This window comes from Battus philenor, unplaced genomic scaffold (genome assembly GCF_028537555.1).
Source record: "Battus philenor isolate CCGP_79_NKW_IND1 unplaced genomic scaffold, ilBatPhil1.0.hap1 SCAF_9, whole genome shotgun sequence".
Taxonomy (NCBI): domain Eukaryota; kingdom Metazoa; phylum Arthropoda; class Insecta; order Lepidoptera; family Papilionidae; genus Battus; species Battus philenor.
Window position 1 is genome coordinate 14861029 of NW_027181759.1, and position 24619 is coordinate 14885647.

The 24619-nt window shown below is 38.1% G+C and overlaps 1 protein-coding gene across 1 annotated transcript in view; it reads left to right on the forward strand.

Annotated features, from left to right (window-relative positions):
• The window catches only part of Dnah3 (dynein heavy chain 3, axonemal), a 95494-nt gene that overhangs the window by 13052 nt on the left and 57823 nt on the right, over positions 1–24619 (forward strand). Inside the window, exons 12-30 of the mRNA XM_068775954.1 lie at positions 222–436; positions 2471–2661; positions 3609–3793; positions 5080–5342; positions 6275–6432; positions 7439–7631; positions 9016–9242; positions 9963–10140; positions 11163–11425; positions 14267–14468; positions 14998–15168; positions 16002–16149; positions 17336–17534; positions 18937–19105; positions 20111–20304; positions 20717–20845; positions 21210–21411; positions 23053–23205; positions 24244–24467. Of these exons, the coding sequence (XP_068632055.1) occupies positions 222–436; positions 2471–2661; positions 3609–3793; positions 5080–5342; positions 6275–6432; positions 7439–7631; positions 9016–9242; positions 9963–10140; positions 11163–11425; positions 14267–14468; positions 14998–15168; positions 16002–16149; positions 17336–17534; positions 18937–19105; positions 20111–20304; positions 20717–20845; positions 21210–21411; positions 23053–23205; positions 24244–24467 (3664 nt within the window). The remainder of the gene's footprint in view (positions 1–221; positions 437–2470; positions 2662–3608; positions 3794–5079; positions 5343–6274; positions 6433–7438; positions 7632–9015; positions 9243–9962; positions 10141–11162; positions 11426–14266; positions 14469–14997; positions 15169–16001; positions 16150–17335; positions 17535–18936; positions 19106–20110; positions 20305–20716; positions 20846–21209; positions 21412–23052; positions 23206–24243; positions 24468–24619) is intronic.

Sequence of the window (24619 nt, forward strand, 5' to 3'; positions counted from 1 at the left end):
AAAGTAGTTTCTTTATACGTTTAATTTATAAAGTCTTTATACCTATAACAAATTATATCGTGTAATATCTTTTGAAACAATTGAGAAAGTGTTCTCAGAGACCGAGAGAGAGAGAGAGAGAGAGAGAGAGAGAAAATTAAAAACCTACTATAGACCCACCGTTCTACAGTACATTTTTAATTATAGTCGTACCAAGTTATGATTGGATGGTAATGTTTCAGAGGCAACACGTCCCCGGCCGTACCTGCAGACGGTGTACCCTGAGGAGCAGTACATGGTGAACGTCATCAACGAGACCGTCGCACACTTCCGAGCGAACCGACCTGGTCCCATGAGCTTCCTTAAGCGCTACGAGAAGTACTTCCACCTCCTGGACGGCTCCGCGAATCAAGAACTATTAATATTTTTTGCACAAGAACCCCCGCCATTTCTGAAGGTTTATTTATTATATTTTTTTATTACGTTTCTTTCTGTGACTTCGTGGTAATAAACCAACCATTGATGTTTACAAGTGGGTCAAAAACTGTTTCATTGTCACTTTTCAATTCTTCAACTCCGACTTAACTACTGATTTAACGTTCTTGATAAACTTTTTCAATAATTGCTACCATTTTGTCTCTAAGTAAGTAAAGTAGACATTTACGTATTGAACCAACTTGAACCAACTATGTGATGCTCTTATTGGAACTGTTGAACAAATGCTGTGATGCTCTTATTGGAACTGTTGAACAAATGCTGTGATGCTCTTATTGGAACTGTTGAACAAATGCTGTGATGCTCTTATTGGAACTGTTGATCAAACTGTGTGATGCTTTTATTGGAACTGTTGATCAAACTATGTGATGCTCTTAATGGAACTGTTGAACAAACTGTGTGATGCTCTTATTGGAACTGTTGAACAAACTGTGTGATGCTCTTATTGGAACTGTTGATCAAACTGTGTGATGCTTTTATTGGAACTGTTGATCAAACTATGTGATGCTCTTAATGGAACTGTTGATCAAACTATGTGATGCTCTTAATGGAACTGTTGAACAAATGCTGTGATGCTCTTATTGGAACTGTTGATCAAACTGTGATGCTTTTATTGGAACTGTTGATCAAACTATGTGATGCTCTTAATGGAACTGTTGAACAAACTGTGTGATGCTCTTATTGGAACTGTTGAACAAACTGTGTGATGCTCTTATTGGAACTGTTGAACAAACTGTGTGATGCTCTTATTGGAACTGTTGATCAAACTGTGTGATGCTTTTATTGGAACTGTTGATCAAACTATGTGATGCTCTTAATGGAACTGTTGAACAAACTGTGTGATGCTCTTATTGGAACTGTTGAACCAACTCTGTGATGCTCTTATTGGAACTGTTGAACAAACTATGTGATGCTCTTAATGGAACTGTTGAATAAACTGTGTGATGCTCTTATTGGAACTGTTGAACCAACTCTGTGATGCTCTTATTGGAACTGTTGAACCAACTCTGTGATGCTCTTGTTGGAACTTCATTAAGCCTATTATCATCGATGACGATCATGTCAGCCTAAAGAGATCAGTGCAAGCGATATGCATCTCAGAAAGATCTTCCTCTGCCTGCATTCGGCGTCATCCTTAGCTACGTCGTCGTTAGACCCAATTGGAGGGACTTTTTATTTTTGAGGACCTCGAGCTCCTCTGCCATGTGTAAACAAGGACGTTACTTACAATAATTTTTTATTGTTATATCCATGCTCCTTTTTTGTCGTTCATAAGGTCTTTCTTTCATTCCTCTGTTGTCCTTCTCACTTCCATTCATTTTCATACCTTTCATAAATTGCCTCTATTCTTTTGCCTTCCCTGTAGAACACTGTAAAAATTCGAGATTTTAACTCTAGATTTATATATCACATTAGGTGACTGGGTTCATAAAAGTGGTTTTTAGAATTGAAATTTTTAAACGTATTAAATTTCTTAACAACATTCTGGTATTTTAACATAATTAAAAATAGCACGTAATAAGATTTTACAGAACTGTTCTATATTTGTTTTGATTTACCTTTTAAAAGTCATTCGTATCAGCTACAGAAATTTTATTACAGGGTTATATACACTATTAAAAAAAAATTTTCTTCGACCTAATATATAAAAATGAATCTTTATTTTTTTAGTCACACGTTAACTAGACATTACCATTCTTTTTATGCAAAAAAAATTTAAATTTCGCGGCAAATATGACAATTGAAACTGCGCATTAAAAAGTTAGATATGTCAGTTTGACAGTTCACTGTTTGAACTGTCAAATTGTCGTTAGTATAACAGCTTCATCAGTTTGTATTTATGTGTTATAAACTTTATTTGTTTATTATAAATTTAATTAATAAAGTAATGACTCTAAAATATGATTAATTAATTTATATTTATGCTAATTAAAACATAGATATATAGTTAAAAATAAAAATAGTTCAATGTACTAACAGTAATTATTATTTTAAGGACTTCTCAGCGAGGATTTACATGTATGAGAAGTTACGAGATGAGATTCTGTTCCTCCGTCGGGATATTCCGCTCAACATGATAATGCTGGATTGTTCACCACTCAACGACACTCTGTGGGACATCGTCGATGGCCTGCGCATGTACATTGTTGATCACTTCATCCTTAAGAACAGGAAATGGAATAGAGCGTAAGAGTTCTTTAAATATATTTATTTCATCTATTAAAACCTAGATTGTTATAACTGCTAGGTTACATCTGACTTGTGTTACACACTGTTACCTTTTTTATGGCGTTCTATTCTTGAGGGGGGGGGGGGCTAGATTCTTCTTTTGTGTTTTAGGACGTTCACCTCTTGCGTTCAACGCATTCTCCTCTCTCGTCCTTAACAATTTCTTTTACTACATCTTTCACTCATCACCTTTTCTTTTGTTCTCTTCCTTTCATTTCTATTCACATCGTCTCTCTTTTTTTGCCACATTGGTTGGTATAACAATTAGTCATAATTTCAAACTCAAAATTTACATTTCTTTTTATTTTCTCGACCTTGTGTCTTAGTCTTTATTTTTATTTACTACCTCGTTTATAATTCTTATACAGCATTTAAGGAATTAATGGCGGCGTTCTTTATTTCCCACCCTTTCTTTCAGCTCCACCTCAAATTCCCGTCTTCCTCTTACATTGTTTGCTCATTTGGAATGCGAATTGCTCATCTGGAAGTGCCAGCAAGGCAGCAATTTTTCGATTATTATTTTTGTTCTAACTTCACTTATTATTTTTCTTCTAGCACCTAACTAAGGCAAATGTCTCTATTTACTCTGTGGTTTGTATACATTCTTCTATGTTTTCTTACAATTTGAACCTTTATCTAAACTTAAATGATTTCTGATTTATTCCAAGTACATATTTTAATGTATTGAGTTTTGGTGTTAAGAATAAAGTGCTACATTTAAAAATAATTATGAATTAATATTTTGTTAACTTTCTTATATAAAAGAACACCACATAATGTTCACTTTTAAAAATCGCCATTATGAGCGGTAACCATATCGCCTGTCCACCAAGAGAGTCCACATAATTTTAATATATACGGTTTAACTGTCTATATACATGAAGATTGCATATTGATGGTGGCAGTATCTGCGATGTGTACGAGGGAATGGCAGCTCGAGCCTCTGAAAGTCCGGAGACGACGGCCCAGCTGGTGACTCTGTTGGCGTACGTGCTGGACTGCCGCGACTGTGCCCTCTTCGACCTCCGTGAGCGCGCGCGAACCTCTGCGGAATATGTCCTCTTCCTGATGCAACACGCCCACCTCACATGTAAGTGTCACCAATTTTTTTTGTCTTGTGGTTTTTTATAAAGCCCATCGTGACCACGTTTAGAATCCTATCGTCCGATACGTAAAACGCCGCCGCGAACAGCGTGGGCGATCCGAGGTAGGATCAGTATCCTCCCTTAGATTGCCGAGTGATCCACGCTACCGTCATCACCTAACTCCTCAATCAGTACACCTCAGCAACACTGACCAGACATGCGCGCTAGTCGTAAATTCTGCCGGCCAGCAAAGTCGCGCTGGATTTGTGTCCTCGAGGGTTGGCTGGGTTGCCCGCTGCTTCTATCTCGCGGCCACTTCCCTCCGTCTTCGACGTCTGTCCACCGAGCACTGATGCGAGTTCCGACACTCAAACTTTGTAAAGTTTTTAAGTTCACGGACCCCTCCGTTCCGTGAACTCAATTCCGATGAAGCTGTAAGAGCCGCAAGGCTAACAGCACCAAAATCATACGAGACAATAGACAATAGTTTAGAATCCATATGTAATCTGGTAACATGCACTGGATAAAAACCTCCATCTTCAGATATGTTGTACGGAATAGTATTTAAGAAGAGATGTTTCGGAGCTTCCTGTTACAGCATCCGAGTTGGATTCTACGAGTAATCTGTTTCTCGAGGTTGAACTTATCAAACTGGACGGCTTGTTACCTGTATATAAAGTCGTTTACAACTTTGAGCGTAGCACCTTCGACAAGTTGAGCAGGCACGACATGAAAGCCTTCTTGTCTTGAGGTTCCACTGATTTCATCGATATTTAATAACTTATTGTTTCGGATATAGTAAAGTTTGGCAATTGAAAAAAATATTGCTTTGAAAAAGGGAAAGTGTTTTCTACTGCATTCAAAATGTTTTAGATGTAATAGGTTTTTTTAACAAGAGCTTTGTTTTTAAAACCATTGTTAAACAGATATATTACAAAAAGTTATGAATTTTTTATTCTATTAAAAAGTGTAAATTTTGCCAATAGCTAATTAAAAATTATATTAAAAAAATATTTATATAAATAATAAATAACGTGATGATAATATAGTTATTAAAATGATTTATATGCAATCAGTACTTGCAAATTTTGTACTCCCAAAAATTACTGCTCTGTCGAATTACAATAGAAAAAAAATAATGTAACGTTTTCTACAATGATCGAATTATACAGAATGTTCAGAAATAGGTATAAAAAGCTTTAAAGCTTTTTGCTGATAGCTTTTACTAATCACCCTGTATAGTATCACTAATACAATAAATACTTTAATATGATTTTGAATTAATCTTTAGTTGAAGACATAAACCTAAACACGCGAGTGTTCCTCTGGCCCCTGGACATGGAGGACACAATCGACTTGACTGTGAAGACTCTTAACACAAAGAAGACGATGGCAGAAGATAAATTAAAGAGCAAGAAGACGATATTCGAGGAAAAGCTCAAGCGGCACGAGAAGGAGCTGGAACTCTTCAGAAGATACGACCCTCCCCTTTTGAACTTGGATCTGCTGAAAGAGGTTGTGGCTAAGGTTGACGAGATCTTCTCTAACTTGACGGTAAGACAAATTAAATTTTTTTTCTATACAATTTTCAAGGTAATAATTTGAGCTAGTCATTAGTTTAGCTAAGGTAAATGATTTATTATTATTAATGGTCCAATAGGTAGACTAGTGACATAGTCAAGATCATGCCAAAAAAAATTTAAGATCACCGATGTAAATCAAAGAATTGCTCGTCTAATGTGGCTGATGACCGACCGTTGGGCTCGAAAGGTTCTCAAGTGATGATCGCGAGCAGGTGATGACATAGTCAAGGTGATGCCGCAAAAAAATAAGATCACCGATTTGCTCGTCTAATGTGGCCGATGACCAACCGTTGGGCCCGAAAGGTTCGCAAGTGGCGACGGCGTGGGTACGCCCCCCCTTCCCCCTACTAGGTATACTGATGACATAGTTAAAGTCGCGGGAAGTCGCTGGATGCTGAGCAGCGCAAGACCGATCGGCGAGGTGATCATTGGTGGAGGCCTGTGTCTTGCAGAGGGCGTCTATTGCCTGACATGAAAAGTATATATATATATATATATATATACATGTAACCACTGGATGCGCAGCAATAACATTTTGCCCTTCTAGATGTGAACACATGCAAAATAATCATGCACTTATTTTTATTCCTTTTATTATCCTTCTTCTTTTCAGCCGATAAAAGTTCAATGCCAGACACAAGCCCCCCCCCCCCCAATCGTCTCGATGACAAGTCATGCACTGCCTACATCCAGAGACTTACCTTCATTAAGTCATCAGTCTACCTAGTGGACTTTTAATAAAGAAATCATTTACCTTGGCTGAATCAATGATCAACTGAGGGTATTATCTCGAAAATGGTTTATTTAAACATATAATAGGCCTCTTTAAAGCTTTTACATCTATAATCAATCATCCTGTATATGTGTGTGTTATAATTTTTTATAATAAGATTAAAATAACAGGAAGACAAGCACGAGGCTGATGATATCATTAATGAGGAGCAGTTGTTGGACCAAGAGGTGTCCGCTTACTACAGCCTGCAGACCATGCTGACGGGAATCGAGCCTTTCCACAAACTTTGGCATACATCCTTCGACTTTTATGACGGTTACGAGAAATGGTAAGTAAAGCACTGAAACACTTCTGTAAGTTGAATCCAAAAATGTTAACATACCTCTATAAGGCATGAAAATAAATAATAAAACACTTGGAATAAGATTGCGAAAGATATAAATTGAAAGGTCGATAGAGAGAAGCATACTCGGGATAAGAAGATAAAAAATTTGATGCCTAGATATTAGACGCATTATCAACGTCCAGTGCTCTCACCTGGGCTCTTAGATCAAAGTGGCTCGGTAAAAAGAGCGGTGTAAAGATAAAAGATACTCTCAACAAATTGGAAACTTCCAATTGGCAAAAGAAAAGTTGTCCGGTCATATAAAAGACGAAAAGATGGTATTTCGGAAGCCGCAGAAAGGCACTGGGGTGTCGTTTCGGATCATAGACGTTCACTATAAAACGTAGGGGGAAATACCATAATATCTAATAGATTCAGGCGTTACTTTGCGGAAGTCCATCCTAAGTAAGTAAAGGACTGATATATAGCTACTTCCGCTATGTAGCAGTAGTCGTGCAATAAAGTGCAACGCCCGCCAGCCCGCTAATAAATGCGCATGCGGCAAACAATGCAAATTGCACAACTACCACCGTTAAATCACTCAACACGTGTTTCACCCCTCCTCGGGGCATTATTTACTACATTATATTTCTACACGGGTATAGTTCCTCATCATTGTTGAGCGTTGGACGGCACATCATATGATATCCAATAGGCGGTAGGACAACCACGTTAAGGGTTTTTTATTCTCCTCTATAGGCGAAGCATTTGACCTCTGTGTCGCCTGGTGTTAAGCGATGACTAGGCGATGGAACATGCCTACCTAGAAGAAACCTATTCACTCAGACACACCGACTCTAGATATAGGCTGTTTCCAACTGGTCCTATTGGAAATAGAAAGGGAAGACTACGTGCAGTGTTCTATAGCAGAAAGTTCACTATTCTATGGCTGAGTTAATGGTGATGGTAATATAACAATCAAAGTAATATAACTGAATTTTGAACTCAGGTACCACGGTCCGTTCGAAGGTCTGGACGCGGAACAGATCTCAACAGATGTGGAGGCGTGGTGGAAACTGCTGTATAAGCTGGGCCGGCAGCTTTACGAGTATCCAGGGGCGAAGCGCATCGCGGACATGGTGCGCAATAAGCTGGAGAAGTTCAAGGTCTTGCTGCCTGTTCTCTGCGCCATCTGCAACAAGGTAATTTCACCTTCCCTTCCACGGGGTATCCTCAGGAGTAATGTTACATCGACCAGTGCCAAACACCGAGTTAATCGAAAAAAAAATCAAAAATATTGATTGAAACACGTGTAGTGTGAATTAACAGTGGTAGTTGTGTTTTGCATTGTTTGCCGCACGCGCATTTATCAGCGGGCTGGCGGGCGGTGCACTTCATTGCACGACTACTGCTGCATAGCGGAAGTAGCTATATATTAGTATCTTTCTTACTTAGGATGGACTTCCGCAAAGTAACGCCTGAATCTATTAGATATATCAATAAGTCATATTAAAAGTCGTACCGTATACATAAGCTATGCCAAATTAAAAAAAAATCTAGTGGTTGAAGTCATGGTAGTTAATTGTGTAATTTAAGTCATTCATATAAAATATTACTAATACATTTCAGGTTACTGCCTTTGCACAGTGTTTTTGACCATTAGTCCCTTTTTTTATGTCCCCTGCTATTGGGAGCCTCCCATATCCCCTATCTTGTGTGGGACAGGGACTATTTTACATTATTTAATTTTTCACGAACATTTTTATTTTCTCACTCTTCTTTCGTGCATCATATGATCTATCGTTCGTTTCGTTCCTGTCTTACCACAATTCTTCTGTCATTTCCTTTCGCTCTGTAATGCCTTTCATTCATCCCTCATTACTATTTTTAATTTTCTTCATTTTATATTTTTATTTTCTTTTCCATTAGTCCTTTTAACCATTAGACACCCACTGCAAGGCTTAGACCTCCCACAAATGTATCTATGGGGGGATATATACCATAATCGCCACACTTGATGGGCTGTCCATCGCAGTGTGGTATTATCATACGTAGATGACACTGCTGCCAGAACTCTAGAAGTTTGTTTTTGTGCACTGGCACGCCTATGTAAATATGCACAAAGTGTAAAAAATATAAAATTATATTTCAAAAATCGAACACAGGATCTACGTTCGTAAGTCTAAGTCCTTACCGCTGACTCATCACTGCTCTGTGTCTATAAGTATATTCGTAGGCTTTTGAATGTGCCGGTTGCTTCTCAATGTCTTCTTTCGTCATTTTTAAGTAGTGACTATATGATATAAACTACGTATCTACTAAACTATAAAAATTATCATACGATGGTAATATATCTCTGTGTATCCATTTAAAAACTTCAGTATAAATAATTGTTTTAAGATTTTAATCCCAAAGACGTAAGTTTTAATCTATTGAACTTAATATCCATGTATCTATATAGACAAATTTTTAATTTATAATCAAACGGAATATTAACATCTAAGCCTTAGAAACATATAAAATAAACGATGGTTTAGTGCTTCGTATATAGGTTTGGTCTTTTATTTACTCTATCGACGTTTCTAGGGTATGCGCGATCGTCACTGGGCACAAATCAGCGCACTTGTGGGCACGGAAGTAGTCCATGGCCCGGGTACCACGCTCGCCGACATGGTGGACCAGGGCATCCACGTCTTCACCTCTCAGCTTGAGGAGATCGAACAATACGCGCGCAAGGAGTATTCGCTAGAGCAGGCACTAGTCAAGATGAAGGAAGAATGGGTCGGTGTCAAGTTTGAAATCATGCCATACAGGTAAGTCAAATGTTTGAATTAGTATAAGTATAAGTCAATTGTTAAAGTCGTGCCATGTATATGAATTATATAAATAAAAGTTCATATAACTTGTTTATATGCTATATATGTGAGTCAGATACTTAAAACCGTTCCTTATAAATCAGTCAGATAATTGAAATATTGCCATATAAATAAGTCAAGTGCTTGAAGTGTTGAAGTTGAAGTAAATAAAATAAATGAACTCTTTAAATTCGCGATATGTAAATAAGTCGGGCGTACTATGATGTCTTGCAAATGGGTAAGGTAAGTCATGCCTTGAAAATAAGTCACATGTTTGGAGTCGTAGCATATGAATTAGAATATATATTACTCATTTATATGAAATAAAAATAGGTCAAATGCTTACAGCCATGCCATAAATAAGTCAGATGTATAAAGTCGTGCCATAAAATAAGTTAGATAATTGAAATCTTGCCATATAAATAAGTCAAGTGTTTGAAGTAGAGTCACATAAACAAGTGAATTATATAAATTCGTGCCATATAAATAAGTCGGGTGTTCAAAGTCATGCCATGAAAATAAGTCAGGCGTTTAAAGTCATGGCACATTGTCGTGTTATTTAAGTCACTTAAAATAGAACTACAACGATTAAGGTTGTCTCGACTAAGATTTTTGCAGGAGAAGGTCTTAAGGTCGAATAGATATACTTGGGTAAGACTAGATTTTTTCTAAATCCAGGGATACTGGTGTGGGTGTACTGACAGGTCTAGATGACATCCAGCAACTCCTGGATGACCACATTCTGAAGTCACAGACTATGCGAGGTTCGCCTTACGTGAAGGCGTTCGAAGCCGATATGGTGGCCTGGGAGGAGAAGCTGATCAGCATGCAGGACATTTTAGATCAGTGGTTACAGGTAATATAAAACTTGATTCACCTTAAAACCTCAGTGTTTATGTTACAAAGTTATTTTCTCTTTATTAATGCTTAATTGAATAGAAATAGTGTTAAGTTGGAAATTTAAGTTGTGAGAGATACGAAAACATGAGGATTAACGTTCGAACCAATTCATGACGAAAAGATAGTTGTAGGAAATGGCAATGACTTTAATTATGTAAGGGTGGGTAGTGGTGATAGGTTTCTATAGTACTAAGCATTTTGTGTGTTTGTCCAAACCAAAAATGAGGCTTTTCTAATTTTGAAAGGTTTTTCTTAAATATTGGTCTCCGTTATAGACCTCTCGTATACCCTATCTTGTCATAAGACAAGATTTGACATTCTTTGATGATTATTTTCACATATTTTTTATTTTATTTCTGTTCTATCCTATCATTCTTCTTATGATCTATCTTTTCTCTTCTTTCGTTCTATAATTTTATATCATTCCCTTTCGTACTAATTTCTGTTCATTCATAGCCTCACTACCTTCACTCCGTTCCTCAAATACGAGTATCTCATTTCTTGACCATAGTTTGTTTATTTTATGCTATTTTATATTCTTATTTATTGTAACACTATCACAATTTATCACAGTTTTAAAGTTTTTATTATTAACATAACATTATTTTGAGTTTTTATCATTTCTCCCCAATTCATTTTAAATTGTTTTCAATTTTAATTTCTCTACCTAATATTTATTTAATTGCTTACGCGATCTATACCAGTTTTATTTTTATTTATTACGCCCTCAATTTTGTAAGGTTGTGGATCTGGAGTTAAGACCAGGGACTGGCAGCACATCGTAGAACGTCCACCTAGAAAATGGATAGACGTGAATTAATGTCGAAGATGATAGGTATCCAGATGATGTTCGTTTCCATCCAGTCTTATTGGATTACTTACGGTTAAAATGACAATGATAATCGTTGATTTATAAGTTACTTGCTTCCCTTATCCAAAAGTTCAAAGTAAGTTAGTAAATTTGAGTCATCATTTTAGTGTCAAGCGACTTGGATGTACCTGGAGCCGATCTTCTCTTCGGAGGACATCATGCGACAGATGCCGACGGAGGCTCGAAATTTCCGCGACGTGGACAAGGAGTGGAGAACTGTGATGCAGGCCACGCAGAAGGAGCAGCTGGTACTGAAGGCCACGGACTACCCGGGACTGCTGAAGAAGATGAAGTACAACAACGCTCTTCTGGATGACATTCAGAGGGGACTGAATGATTACTTGGAGAAGAAGAGGCTGTTCTTCCCCAGGTACATTTTAATATTAATTATAGCCTTATTAATGAACATATTACTATCGAATAAAAGAAAAAGCACAGATAATGTAAAAATTACGTAAAACAACAGGCAACTGTTATAATTTATTATAAGTTTCATGAAAAATGAGAGATTGACAATAGAATCCTCGTTTAGTTTCAACATTGATTTTAAAATAAATTTACATGGATTACAAATATATTCTAATTTGAGAAAAGGTAGTTTTAAATTCAATGGAGTTGTTATTTTTAAAATAACTTATATATATGTGTATATATACACACACACACACACACCCACACACAAACACACACACACACACTATTCTACTAGGAAGAATTGTAAGAGCTCTGTTCCCCACGCAACCAAAAACCTCCTTTCAACTAGGGATTGTGGATCCGAATGAAATCCCCCCTATTACCGAGAAGGAGCTAATGGTAGCATGCGGTAGGGTTGGAAACAACAAAGCTCCGGGACCGGATGGGATCCCCAACGTAGCTCTTAAGCAAGCTATTGTAGCAACACCAGGAGTCTTCTTGGAGGCCTACAATAGCTGCTTACTGGAAGGGACCTTTCCTACCGCGTGGCAACGACAGAGACTGGTACTTCTCCCTAAAGGTAAGAAGCCACCAGACGAGCCATCGTCATACCGGCCCCTCTGTATGCTGGATACTGCGGGGAAAATACTAGAACGTATTATCCACAGCAGGATCGAAGCAGCAGTTGAACCCCACCTAGCTAACTCACAGTATGGGTTCAGAAAAGGCCGGTCTACGCTAGATGCTATAGAGCAAGTAGTCAATATAGCAAAACTAGCAGTGTCTGGGAAAAGATGGAAGAGAGGCTCGATAAAATACTGCCTGGTTGCCACCTTGGACATTAAAAACGCCTTTAACTCAGCAAAATGGGAGATTATCATGGGGGCACTTAGCTCACTGAATGTACCTCTATACCTACGTAAAATAGTCGCTAGTTACTTCTCTGATAGAGTCCTCATGTACACTACGGAAACCGGGACGGAGGAGTACAAAGTCACTGGAGGCGTCAAACAAGGGTCAGTACTAGGGCCACTTTTGTGGAACGCTATGTACGATGGACTCCTAAAGAAACATCTACCCAGCGAAACTAAACTCGTCGCATTCGCTGATGATCTAGCAGTCGTTATAGTAGCGAAACACGTGGAGGAAGTGAAGTGGGCATTTGAAAGATCCTTCCAAATAATCACCCTGTGGATGAGGTCAGTCGGACTAGAACTGGCTGAGCAGAAGACGGAAGCAGTGCTCATTACTGGCAGGAGAGTTGCGGAGACCATCACACTCAATGTCGGCAGCTGTGAAATCGCAACTCAATCAGCTATACGGTACCTTGGAGTAATGATCGACCATAGGCTAAACTTTAAAGATCAGGCTGAGAGAGCAGCAGCGAAAGCGTCTCTGGTGACAGCTAAACTCTGCCGACTCATGCCTAATGTCGGAGGTCCCAAGCAAAACAGAAGGAAGTTATTAGCGTCGGTGACTACGTCAGTGCTTATGTACGGAGTACCCATATGGTCCGACGCACTGAGCAAACAGGAGTCCCGACGGAAAATCGCCTCTGTTTATAGAGTCAGCACTCTACGGGTAGCTAGCGCCTTTCGTACAGTATCGGAGGATGCGGCATGCGTGATAGCAGGTATGGTTCCTGTTGCGCTTCTTGCAGACGAAAGAACTGATCTGTACCGTAGCAAAAATAGCAAATCAGACCCAACTTCAGCTGAACTTAGAATTCGGGGAAGACTGAAAAGCTTGCAACAGTGGCAATCGTCCTGGGATAAGTCGACGAAAGGAAAATGGACGCGTAAGCTTATACCAAACCTAGAGCCATGGGTGAACCGAGATCATGGAGAGTTGAACTACTACCTGACTCAGATGATATCCGGCCACGGATGTTACCGAGCGTATCTCCATAGGTTCAAATACGAAGATTCCCCTGACTGTCCTAATTGTGTCGGAATGATTGAAGATGCAGAGCATGTCTTTTTCGTCTGCCCCGATTTAACGAAGCCAGGAGGTCTTGGGAAGAAGGTGTAGGATGCAAAATCTATCCTGAAACTCTGATAGCTACAATGCTATCCTCGCCTTCGGCCTGGGAACTTACGAGCGCGTACTGTACGACGGTGCTGAAGGAGTTGCGTAAAATAGAGCAAGAGCGGAGGAAGTTGGCCTGAACAGCCACTCTATCAGAGAAAGCTGCGGCTAAATCCCCCCCGCGAACTAATGCCTAACGGCCATGCCGTGGGGACCAGGGATACCGAAGAGAGAGGATTGTTTTTAGTCGGTATTGATCTAGATCGAGTCCGACATACGGGGCATCAACATCAGGCCCTATGATACGTAAAAGTATTTTTAAACCTCTATAAAAAAAAAACACACACACACACACATATATATACATAAATGTTTTTTACATGTTATATAGGCGTTTTTTGCCAAAAAAATAAAAGAGGTTATAGTTAGTCAAAATAGTCAAAGATTATAAAACCAATTCACAATGGTCAGTCACACGGCGTCTCAGTTTATATATAGTCGACTTTATTTTTTATAGTCATAAGGGTCAAATTCTCCGCATCATGGACGTCAACCTCTTGCGTGTGATACCTTAAAAGCCTTAGGACCTCTCTAAACATAACGCAGTCATCTCTACGCTACTCTTAAGTAAATGTCCTTTTATTACTTTTTCTTTGCTTTTAAAATAAGCAATTAAAAACCAACCCCAGTCATTAGGGACTAAATCTGAAGAAGTCTGGGTAAAGAAGGTATGACTTTGCATTTGGAATAAATTGTTAATTTGATTTAGATTCTTCTTCCTGTCTAACGATGAACTCCTGGAAATACTGTCCGAGACAAAAGACCCGATGCGGGTGCAGCCTCACCTCAAGAAATGCTTCGAGGGTATCTATACCCTGGAGTTCAACACTGCAGACGAGATCATCGGGATGGCGTCCGCTGAGGGAGAAATTGTCGATTTATCATCTAGTATACAACCAGCTGATGCTAAGGTAAATGATTGAAACATTTTTAACTACCTTCATCAATTTAAGTTACTTTTATTCATGTACAATCGAAGTCGGGTGAAATATGATCGAATCTAATAGAGAAGAAAATAGATTTTTTTTATTTTTATAAGGCTTTGTGGTATACGTCGTTCTTTGTGTGCCGATAAATGTTTGGTAGGTTGGTATGTATTATTTGTATGTATTGCTATCACCTTCCCCATCATGTCCCTAGACTCCAGAAAGACATAAGCCTCCTTCAAAAACAACGATTAGCGGTGAACAGATAGCGCAAGTCTACATTCAGCGAGCTTGGCTTCGGTCCACTTGGAGAGGGATTTCTACCGGTATTTGGTCGTCAAATGTCAATCTTTCGGCCCTTTCAGCCGTTGGTGTACACCTTCTGCTTCTCGCCCGTTGCGCACTTCAGATGAGCAATTTTTCGATCATACTTCTTCTGTGAATCTCCTCATTTTTGATAAGATCTCGAAGCGAATATTGAATATGTATCCAATAATTATGACAACTTACCCAGGGTATGGTGGAACGCTGGCTGCAGCAGTTGGAGCAGCAGATGATCATAAGTCTGCGCGACGTGGCAACGGAAGCGACAAGCGCTTACGGAACTTGTCCTCGTGAGGAATGGGTGCTGGCATGGCCGGGACAGATCGTGCAGTCTGGTTCATGTGTCCAGTATACCACTGAGGTAATGTTTTCACTTGAGCAGGGACGCCAAGCAATTTTTTAATTGAGACTTAATTGTTACATGTTTAAAGGTGTTGCGATCAATTCATTGTTGTTCTCCAAGAATGGAGAAGGGTTGTGAAATGCGTACTACCTGAAGATGCCCCGTGGAGGGGTGAAACACGAGTTGAGTGGTTTAACGGCGGCGGTTGTGTAATTCGCATTGTTTGCCGCATACGCATTTATGCGGGCTGGCGGGCGGTGCATTTGTTGCACGACTACCACTGCATGTGCGGAAGTGCCTAAATATTGGTCCTTTTCTTACAAATGCGTACTATTTATTTAATAATTTGAAATGGGCACGCCTACAGTAATACATATGTTTGACATACACAGCCCTAACATATTTTTATTTATTTACACTTTACAACATAGACTTTAAATAAAAAAAGAAATGATTCATATGGTACAAGAGGCGGTATTATCGCTCGAGGCGATCTCTACCAGACAAGCTTTAGATGGAGATAAGAGACATTAAGGAGAGGGCAGTTGAGATTGTACATACATATATGGTAATGTATTTGTATGTATGTATATCTAATCTATGATCTAATCAACTTACCATGAGAGTCACGTAAGAAAAGAAATCTTGATTTAAGGTAAGAAATATTGTAACTTCGACCTTCGCTTACTTCGTGGCATATTGAAGCAAAGTGTATTTTTCTTTTTCTAGTTTTAAATGAGTTAAAATTATTTTAAATTGAATAATTTTATCGACACTCAATCTATCTTAATCTAGAATATTCTAGAACACTGTTGTAATAATTTGATTTTATAAGAATTTTTTGTGCGCAGGCAATAGAAGCTATACAGACATCCACTCTACCAGAGCTAGTAGAAAAAAATACGCAGCAGATCAACGGCCTCGTCTACCTGGTGCAGGGAGACCTGGACCCTGGGAACCGCATCACGATAGAAGCGCTCATTGTTATTGATGTTCACGGTATGTGCATCTTATATTTATCTTTCTTTAAAACTGTTGCACTAGGTAATTTTGTATATTATTAATAGGTGGTGCAAAAGTAATGTCACAATTTGAACCGGCAGCCATTTTGTTATAAATTAAAAAAAAGGAGTTTTTTGTTGAAAAAAGAATATTTATAAAGTGTAATATTGATGAAATTAACTGGAAATAATATAAGTTTGAAGTGGTCACCTCCCGAATTGATGCACAATTGCGCCCGTTTAATGGCATTTTGAGTTATTGTTATTCGCAAAACATTTGGCTACAAATTGGCGATATCTTTTTCAATGTTAGCTTTCAAGGCTTATAGGGTGCGTAATTTCTTGCACTTGATTGTTCAAGTGCATGGGGCAAGACGTCCGCGAAAAAGACGCCAAAATTCACGTTGCGTTAAAACAACAAAATGAATATTTGACAAAAAGGCAGTAACAATAATTTTCGGTTCTAGAGCTATATATCGCTTTATTGCTTATTGGAAACTAATTATTTATATATCTACGTCATGAATATCAAACCACAGTAACATTTAGCGCCATTTGTAAAAATTAAGGCATGTTTATAATATGACATTACTTTTGCGCCACATGTTGCGTCATCATATTTCGTATCGTCAAATTGAGGTTTTTTTTGTTGTTAAACCATTTACAGTGACCACTTAAAAGTCATTAGAAGAAAGCCAGAAGAACCTTAATTTATATTTATATATATTATAACCATCACAGGACGTCTAGTGCACATGACCTTCAAGATTTACAATAAGATTTTTTGTATAGGCCTGGTTTCAGTGATTTTTAAAAGGTCATCTGTCTAACTTTTGTGGGAACGTTCCACTTTAGAATCTGAAGGTTCCTGCTAAGAGAATTCTGTTCTAATTTGACTGTAGTTTATTTGATCTTTAGTTTAAAAATAATGAGATGTCCTGTGATACATAAATGAAATTGCACGTCAATTGTATTTGATCAATTACTTTAGGAGAGGATAACTTAAACAGTAAAGAGATATCTATTTACTAATTGAAATGAAACTACTATTTGTGAAGTAAACAGTATGGTTGTTTGCTACGAAATTCTTGTGTTAACAAAATTACTTCCTTATTCAAAACAATGCTTTTAATAACATATTACATCAATAACTAAACACCTTGTGTGCTGATATATTTTGACAGGACGCTCAATACTCGAGGAAATGGTGAGCAAGAACGTATCAGACATCACGGACTTCAACTGGATATCACAGTTGCGTTACTACTGGCGCGGAGACCGGCTACTGTGCTCTATGATTACCACCGACGTGGAGTATGGGTTTGAGTACCTCGGTAATACGGGAAGACTTGTGGCCACGCCTCTCACCGATCGATGTTACAGGTAAGACGACATTTAAGAGTATTTACTCCTCATATCAGGCCCTAGTGGTGCACGATACACCACGCACGCATTTTACTTGCATTCCCACTAGCGATAATGACCAGAGATCGCGTCGCTCCCGACCACCAAGCAGTCCTCACTAAATTACACAACAATCCAATCATAACACTATACATCTACATGGGTACCTTCTTCATTACTTGGTACTATTTACATGGTACCTTCTTCGTGCGATCTGCCAGAGTAATTTTTTAGTATTTAATGGAATCAGGTGTTACCTTGCGGGAAGTCCATCCTAAGTAAGAAATGGACCAATATTTAGCCACTTCCGCACATGCAGTGGTAGTCGTGCAATAAAGTGCACCGCCCGTCAGCCCGCTGATAAATGCGTATGTGGCAAACAATGCGAATCACACAACCGCCACCGTCAATCACTCAACTCGTGTTTCACCCCTCCACGTGGCATCTTCAGGAGTTATGTTACACCGATTAGTGCCAAAGAGTTAAAACTCTTTGTGAGAAAAAAATTGTAACTTTCCTGTCCTTTTCTTACTTAAGAGTATTTACTTCACATATCAGGCTCTAGTGGAGCACGATATACCACGCACGCATCACACTTGCAATCCCACCAGCAAGGATGGTCAGGGATCGCGTCGCTTCTGACCACAAAGCAGTCCTCGCTAAATCACATAATACTCCAGTCTTAACACTATACATCTACATGGGTATAGTCCTTCTTCGTGCGATCTGCCAGAGTAAAATTTTTAGCTCATATAGGCCTCTCTTTTTGTGAACTCAATTTCAATGAAAATCATATATTTCATATACTACGAGTACTATATACATAAAGTAGCGTTGGAAAAAAACAACGGAAAAAATGTTACTAGTAAAAGAGTAATAAATCAAAATAGTTCATGTGTAATGTCTAAAGAAATCCTCTGTCTAGCCTGACGAGTTCTACGATGACACATGTTTGCCTAGAAATATTGACTATTAACTCTTGATTTGACTATTTAAATAAGACTATTTTAATAATAGTGATTTTTTCTTGTATTAGCTATAAAGATACAAGATAAGTTAGCTATCAAAGGCTAGAAAACATTAGATAACAAGCTATGTTTAGATAAGCTGAATTAACAATATTGGCTCTATTGGCAAAATTAGCTACGTAAACTATTTTAGCAATATAGGCTGTTTTAGCAATATAGGCTATTTTAGCAATATAAGCTATTTTAGCATTATGAGCTATTTTAGCAATATAAGCTGTTTTAGCAATGTAAACTATTTTAGCAATATAAGTTATTTTATCAATATAAGATATTTTAGCAATATCAACTATTTTAGCGACCTTAGCTATATAGCAGTCTCAAGAATCATTTAATTTTATGTCAATGTGGACCAGAACTCTGATGAGCGCTCTGAAGTTGAACCTGGGAGGAGCACCCGAAGGTCCAGCCGGCACGGGCAAGACTGAAACTACAAAGGACCTGGCCAAAGCCGTCGCCAAAAAGTGCGTCGTCTTCAACTGTTCCGACGGCCTGGACTACAAGGCATTGGGCAAATTCTTCAAGGTAAGTTGAAGAAAATGAAGTGAAGACTCTTAAAAAGTAAATAAATTTCGCATTTGGACAAATATAATTCAAAGACTACTATTTACTTAATGTATTTATACAATGTGCTCGCATACTTGATCTAGAGTTGGAAATGACAAAAAGAATAGGAGAGGATAGTCTTGCCTCTCTCAAGGACGACGATAAATGTCGCCCTGCGTTTCTTAGGTCCCGCAAGTGCAGCAAACAATTATAAGAACAAAAGCAAGGACAACTAAAAACCAAAAGCTATATGTAATAAAAGAGTGAGATCAACTGTCGATGATCATGGAATAAATAAATAGATTAAAAGTTTAAATTGTAAAGTAAAACTGTAAATAAAGAAATGAATATATGCTGTGATATAAGAACTAAATGTAATCAGGAATGTGTTAAAGAAGATTACAACGTGAAGAATTAAAAAAAATTGGTGAAGAATGTGAGGAACGAAAAAAGAAAGGTGACAGACCTGTAGGAGTGGTTGACCGCACCTTCGCTAGCACTTATAATGAGCGCGGAGACTCTCAACAGCGCGATGCAAACTTTTGTTGCGTCTACTGTGGCGCCATCTCACCGCCGCGATGCGATCGACGGTCACGTGGGTAAGAGCTCGTTGCTAAGCAACGCGTGTTTTGAGGCGCGGTTCAAAGGCGGAGCGGTTAGCGTGTTGCGCGCGATATGCACGCCACAGACCGATAAAAGTAAAATCTGAGAAAAATTATTTGCACCCAAAATGTGACACATACCACACATAGGAGAAATAGAGGCCCTTGAAAACGGAAGCCGTTCGAAGAATAAAATAAATATTATATATATATATATATATATATATATATATATATATATATATATATATATATATATATAAATATATATATAATATGTATAATGTTTAATTAAGGATTTCATTTGAAAACACTATAGAAAAAATTTGGAAAAATTTTGACTTCTCGTATGATGGTTAAATCATAATCTGTGTGTCTCCAGGGTCTAGCCCAGTCCGGCGCCTGGGCTTGCTTCGACGAGTTCAACCGCATCGAGCTGGAGGTGCTGTCCGTAGTTGCACAGCAGATCCTCTCCATCCAACTCGCGATCCTGCGCCGCGAGAAGCGATTCGTCTTTGAAGGCACTGAAATCTCTCTCAACCCCACCTGCTCTGTCTTCATCACTATGAATCCCGGGTAAGAATGAATCATTTCTCTTAAGAATCTTCTTTCAATCGTCTTCATTGCTATAAATCCAAAGGAAGAAGAATCTACTTCCCTTATTACTTATGTTAGCTGTGGGATATTGTCTTCTGGTTTAGTGTCATTAAACTAGGATAGTAGATTATGACTTGTTCAATGTTACATAGATTCCAATAAAATCGACCAGCTCGATATATCCAATACTGCTCATGTCTTAAAGTAACACGCGTGAAGGCGTCAAATATTGAACTTTCAATATTAAGTGAGCGACGATGTCTACCATTAAATCTGTAGCCGAGTGTAGATCATGTTTTTTTTATTTGTGAAACACTTATTATCGTTAATAAAAGGGTTAAAATGTTCATGTTATATTATGTGGGTTGTAACGTATCGTCACTTTTTCAAGTTACGCCGGACGAACTGAGCTTCCGGATAATCTGAAGGTGCTGTTCCGAACAGTGGCCATGATGGTTCCGGACTACGCGATGATCGGCGAGATCACGCTTTACTCCAACGGCTTCGTGAACGCGGGACCGTGAGTGTTTTCTTCATGTCTCTTAAACTATAACAATATATGTCGAAGCTTTGATGCGAGATGAAATCATAAATGAGGAGATACACAGAAGAACAAAGGTCCTCGATGTTGCTCGAAGAATTGGTTGTCTGAAATGGCAGTTGGTGGAGCAAATCGCTTCTGCGATCGACAGCCGAAAGATTTTCTAGTGGTTTCTATGAGTCGATACGACGTCCCACGCTGCACTTGCTGGTTCGTGATATCCACTCCGGAATGAAGTTCCAGCTTCTATCTATTGTGTGTGCTAATTGCCCACTGCGACTTCAATTTCCAGTATGCTAATTTCCGATGAAAATTTTTCTGAAAACATCTTTATCGTTTCAAGGTTGTCACGCAAGATCGTGCAGGCGTATAAGCTGTGTTCGGAGCAGTTGTCTTCACAAAATCACTATGACTACGGAATGAGGGCTGTGAAGTCCGTGCTGCTGGCGTCTGGTGCCCTCAAGAAGAATTACCCCGACCGGGATGAGTCCCAGCTGGTTTTGCGGGCCATCATTGACGTCAACTTGCCGAAATTCCTTTCACAAGTAAGATTATACACAAAACAAGTCTTAAGATATACATATAATATATTGCTAGTCGACTTCGAGTGCTGGTCTGATGAAAAAATCAGGAAAGACTCAATAGCCTTCTTACTCTGTAGAAAAATAATAAGCAAAGTAATAGATAAAAACATAAGTTTATAAAAGTATAAATTTATGTAATCAATAAAATATAATGTAAAACAAAGAGAATAATATTGCGATATAGAAAAAGAATAATAATATAATATAAAGAAAATGTAAATGAATAATGAGGTATGAATGAAAGGCGTTACAGAGCGAAAGGGAAAGACAGAAGAATTGTGGTAAGAATGAAACGAACGAAAGATCATATGATGTATGAAAGAAGAGAGAGAAAATAAAAATGTTTGTGAAAAAATTAAATAAATGTAAAATAGTTCCTGTCCCACACAAGATAGGGGGTACGAGAGGCTCCCAATAGCGGGAGGTCAAAAAAAATATATTGCTACCTTTATCGAGTTGGAGGTGGCAGAGCATTGATGGTGCTTCATCTTGGTTGACCTGATTCATTCGTCTTATGATGAATTGTGTTAGTCCAGTAAATGGAATAAATACATGCTGCAGCATCTCTTACAGTGATCATCACGATGACCGTTCCTGCATTCAGTGACTTTCCGTGACCTTCATTATATTGTATGTCCACCTAATAGAGGATTTATTCTTTTGTTAATAATATTTAATTATATACTTAATATTGAACGAAAGATGGCCCACTGCTAGCTACACCCAATGCAGGCGAGCAATTTTTTGAACTAAGTTGATGATGTTCTTGCGGATCTTTTTATTTTTGATTCGATCTCGCAGCGTAACTTCAAGTTAGTAACTCAAGTAAGTAACTCAGTTCACTTAGTTACCAAGTCCCAAATAAATATCGGCAACATAAACGAGTCAAAGACTTTTGTCTACAGTTGTATGGTAGTATGTCGCTGTGTAATTCATTGTTGTTAAATTGAATAAGTACTAAGGCATGATTAGATTTTGGCCTATTAATAATGAATGTCTGATTAGTTCTGGAATGGGATTCTTAGGCAGCAATGATAGGATCATTAGAAATTTGGTTAGCCAAGGAAAGGAGTCTGGTTGATGAAGATGAAAGCCAATGCTTTATTAGGAGGTCTCCTTAAACTACGAAGGTCGTTATCCTCGGGCCGTACCCTTCTCTGCCTACGATGTAATGCATCAGCATCGGAGTGGTAAATGTTGAAAAGTTACGTCTATGTACTTTGTATAAATACAGCTCAAAAAAAATTATATGTTCTGAAATGCCACGCAAAAAGCACTGTTGTGGAATTATTTCAGATCTGAATGTGTTTGGAACTTTCCTTTCTTTATTTATATTTGAAGAATTTTATTGCAGGCAATCTCGATACGGTTTTATTTCACAAAGCAATTCTAAAGCAGAGAACAAGAAAAGTGAATGAACAAATACACAAAGTTACTGTAATTTTAACAGCACTACGTTTCTTCTTCTTTTTAGCGGATAGATGCCCGCTGCAAGAAGTAGAGCTCCCTCAAACCTCAGACCTGGATGTCATCAGTCCACCAAGTGGAGAGTCACCGTTGCGTTTTTGCTTTACCTTCGTAAAATACGTGTGAATTCCCCAGGATGTGCCTCTTTTTGCGGGCATCTACTCAGATCTGTTCCCCGGCGTTGAGATTCCGCAGCCTGACCGCGCGGAGCTGACGATTAACATCCTCAAGGAGTTGGAAAAGCGAAACCTGCAGGCAACCGAATGGTACCTGGAGAAAATAATACAGGTTATTTTTATTTTTAACTATGAGTTTTATGCAATTAAAACATATATTTCTTAGACCTTACGTATGTTCTTAATACTTTACAATTGAAGATAATTATATTTTCGGTGTATCCTTTGTTTCCATAACTAGTAGTATGAGTTACATTACGTTACCGTCAGCGGCGCATCGCACCGGGGAATCCCACGCCGCAGCGTTCTATATTTAAATCGGACGAATGAGAGCGCTCTACAATTTTTCTCGCCCTGTTATTGGCTGATTGTTTTTATTCGTTGAATATTGTTTTGATAATTTTAAAAATCGTTATAAATATGGGCTATGTTTGATCAATATACACACTTCTACTTTTTACTTAATGTTGTAATTACCTCCGAAACCTAACGGCCCCAGAAAGTATCTAAGTTTTTGTCTTTATTTTCGTTTCTGTTATTTCCAAATGTTAGAAGACTAGTCTGATAATTGTAATTAATAAAACGATATTATAAGGTATTCAATAAAATATAAAAAAAAAACTAAGTTTAATCTACTGTGGTGTTTCGAATATTATCTGATATTGTTTTTCGTTGATAAAGTTTCTTAAACAAAAAAATATAGCCTTGCTAATCTAATATTAGGATTATAACACGAAGAGAGAAATAAAACTGTTACTCTTACGTTATTATCAAAATTAAATACGAGTGTAAGTTTCAGAAAGCCTGCTTCTTTTGTCCTAAGTCTAGTCACATTATACAGGATGATTAATTATAGCCTTTAAAGGTAAAACGTTTTGGTATAGTTTTAACACAGTTCTAATCACCTTACAAAGTGATCACTCTGAAATATGGTACATTATTTTTCTTTATTTTGGAACGTTGCTGGTAAAATTTTCTGGCAGTACATAGACCTCAGAGATAGATCTGAATTTTTAAAAGGTTTTTTTATTATTTTGTCATTACGTTATATTCATTACATTTATTGACTTACCTTATACATTAAAAAAATTAATATTTTTACACTTATAACTAATCATGCTGTACATTTATGTTAAAACGATTTGTATAGATATATGAAATGATGCTGGTACGTCACGGCTTCATGATAGTGGGACCACCGATGGGGGGGAAAACCCAAGCTTACCAGACCCTGGCGGACTCTCTCCGTGCACTCCAGCTGATGAAGCCGCCGCCCAGGCATAAGGAGTTCGGTGCTATCTATCGCATCCTCAACCCCAAGGCCATCACCATGGGCCAGTTGTATGGGTGCTTTGATCCTGCTTCCCATGAATGGTATGGTGTTTTATAGTTTCCATTAGTATACATTAAATATTTTTACAAATTTAAGCAAGGAGTAGATAAAGAACTAGAGTAAGATCCCAAGTATGCAAAACCATAGGGCACGGGTATTTAAAACTTTTAGAAAATAGAAAAACCCGAAGAAG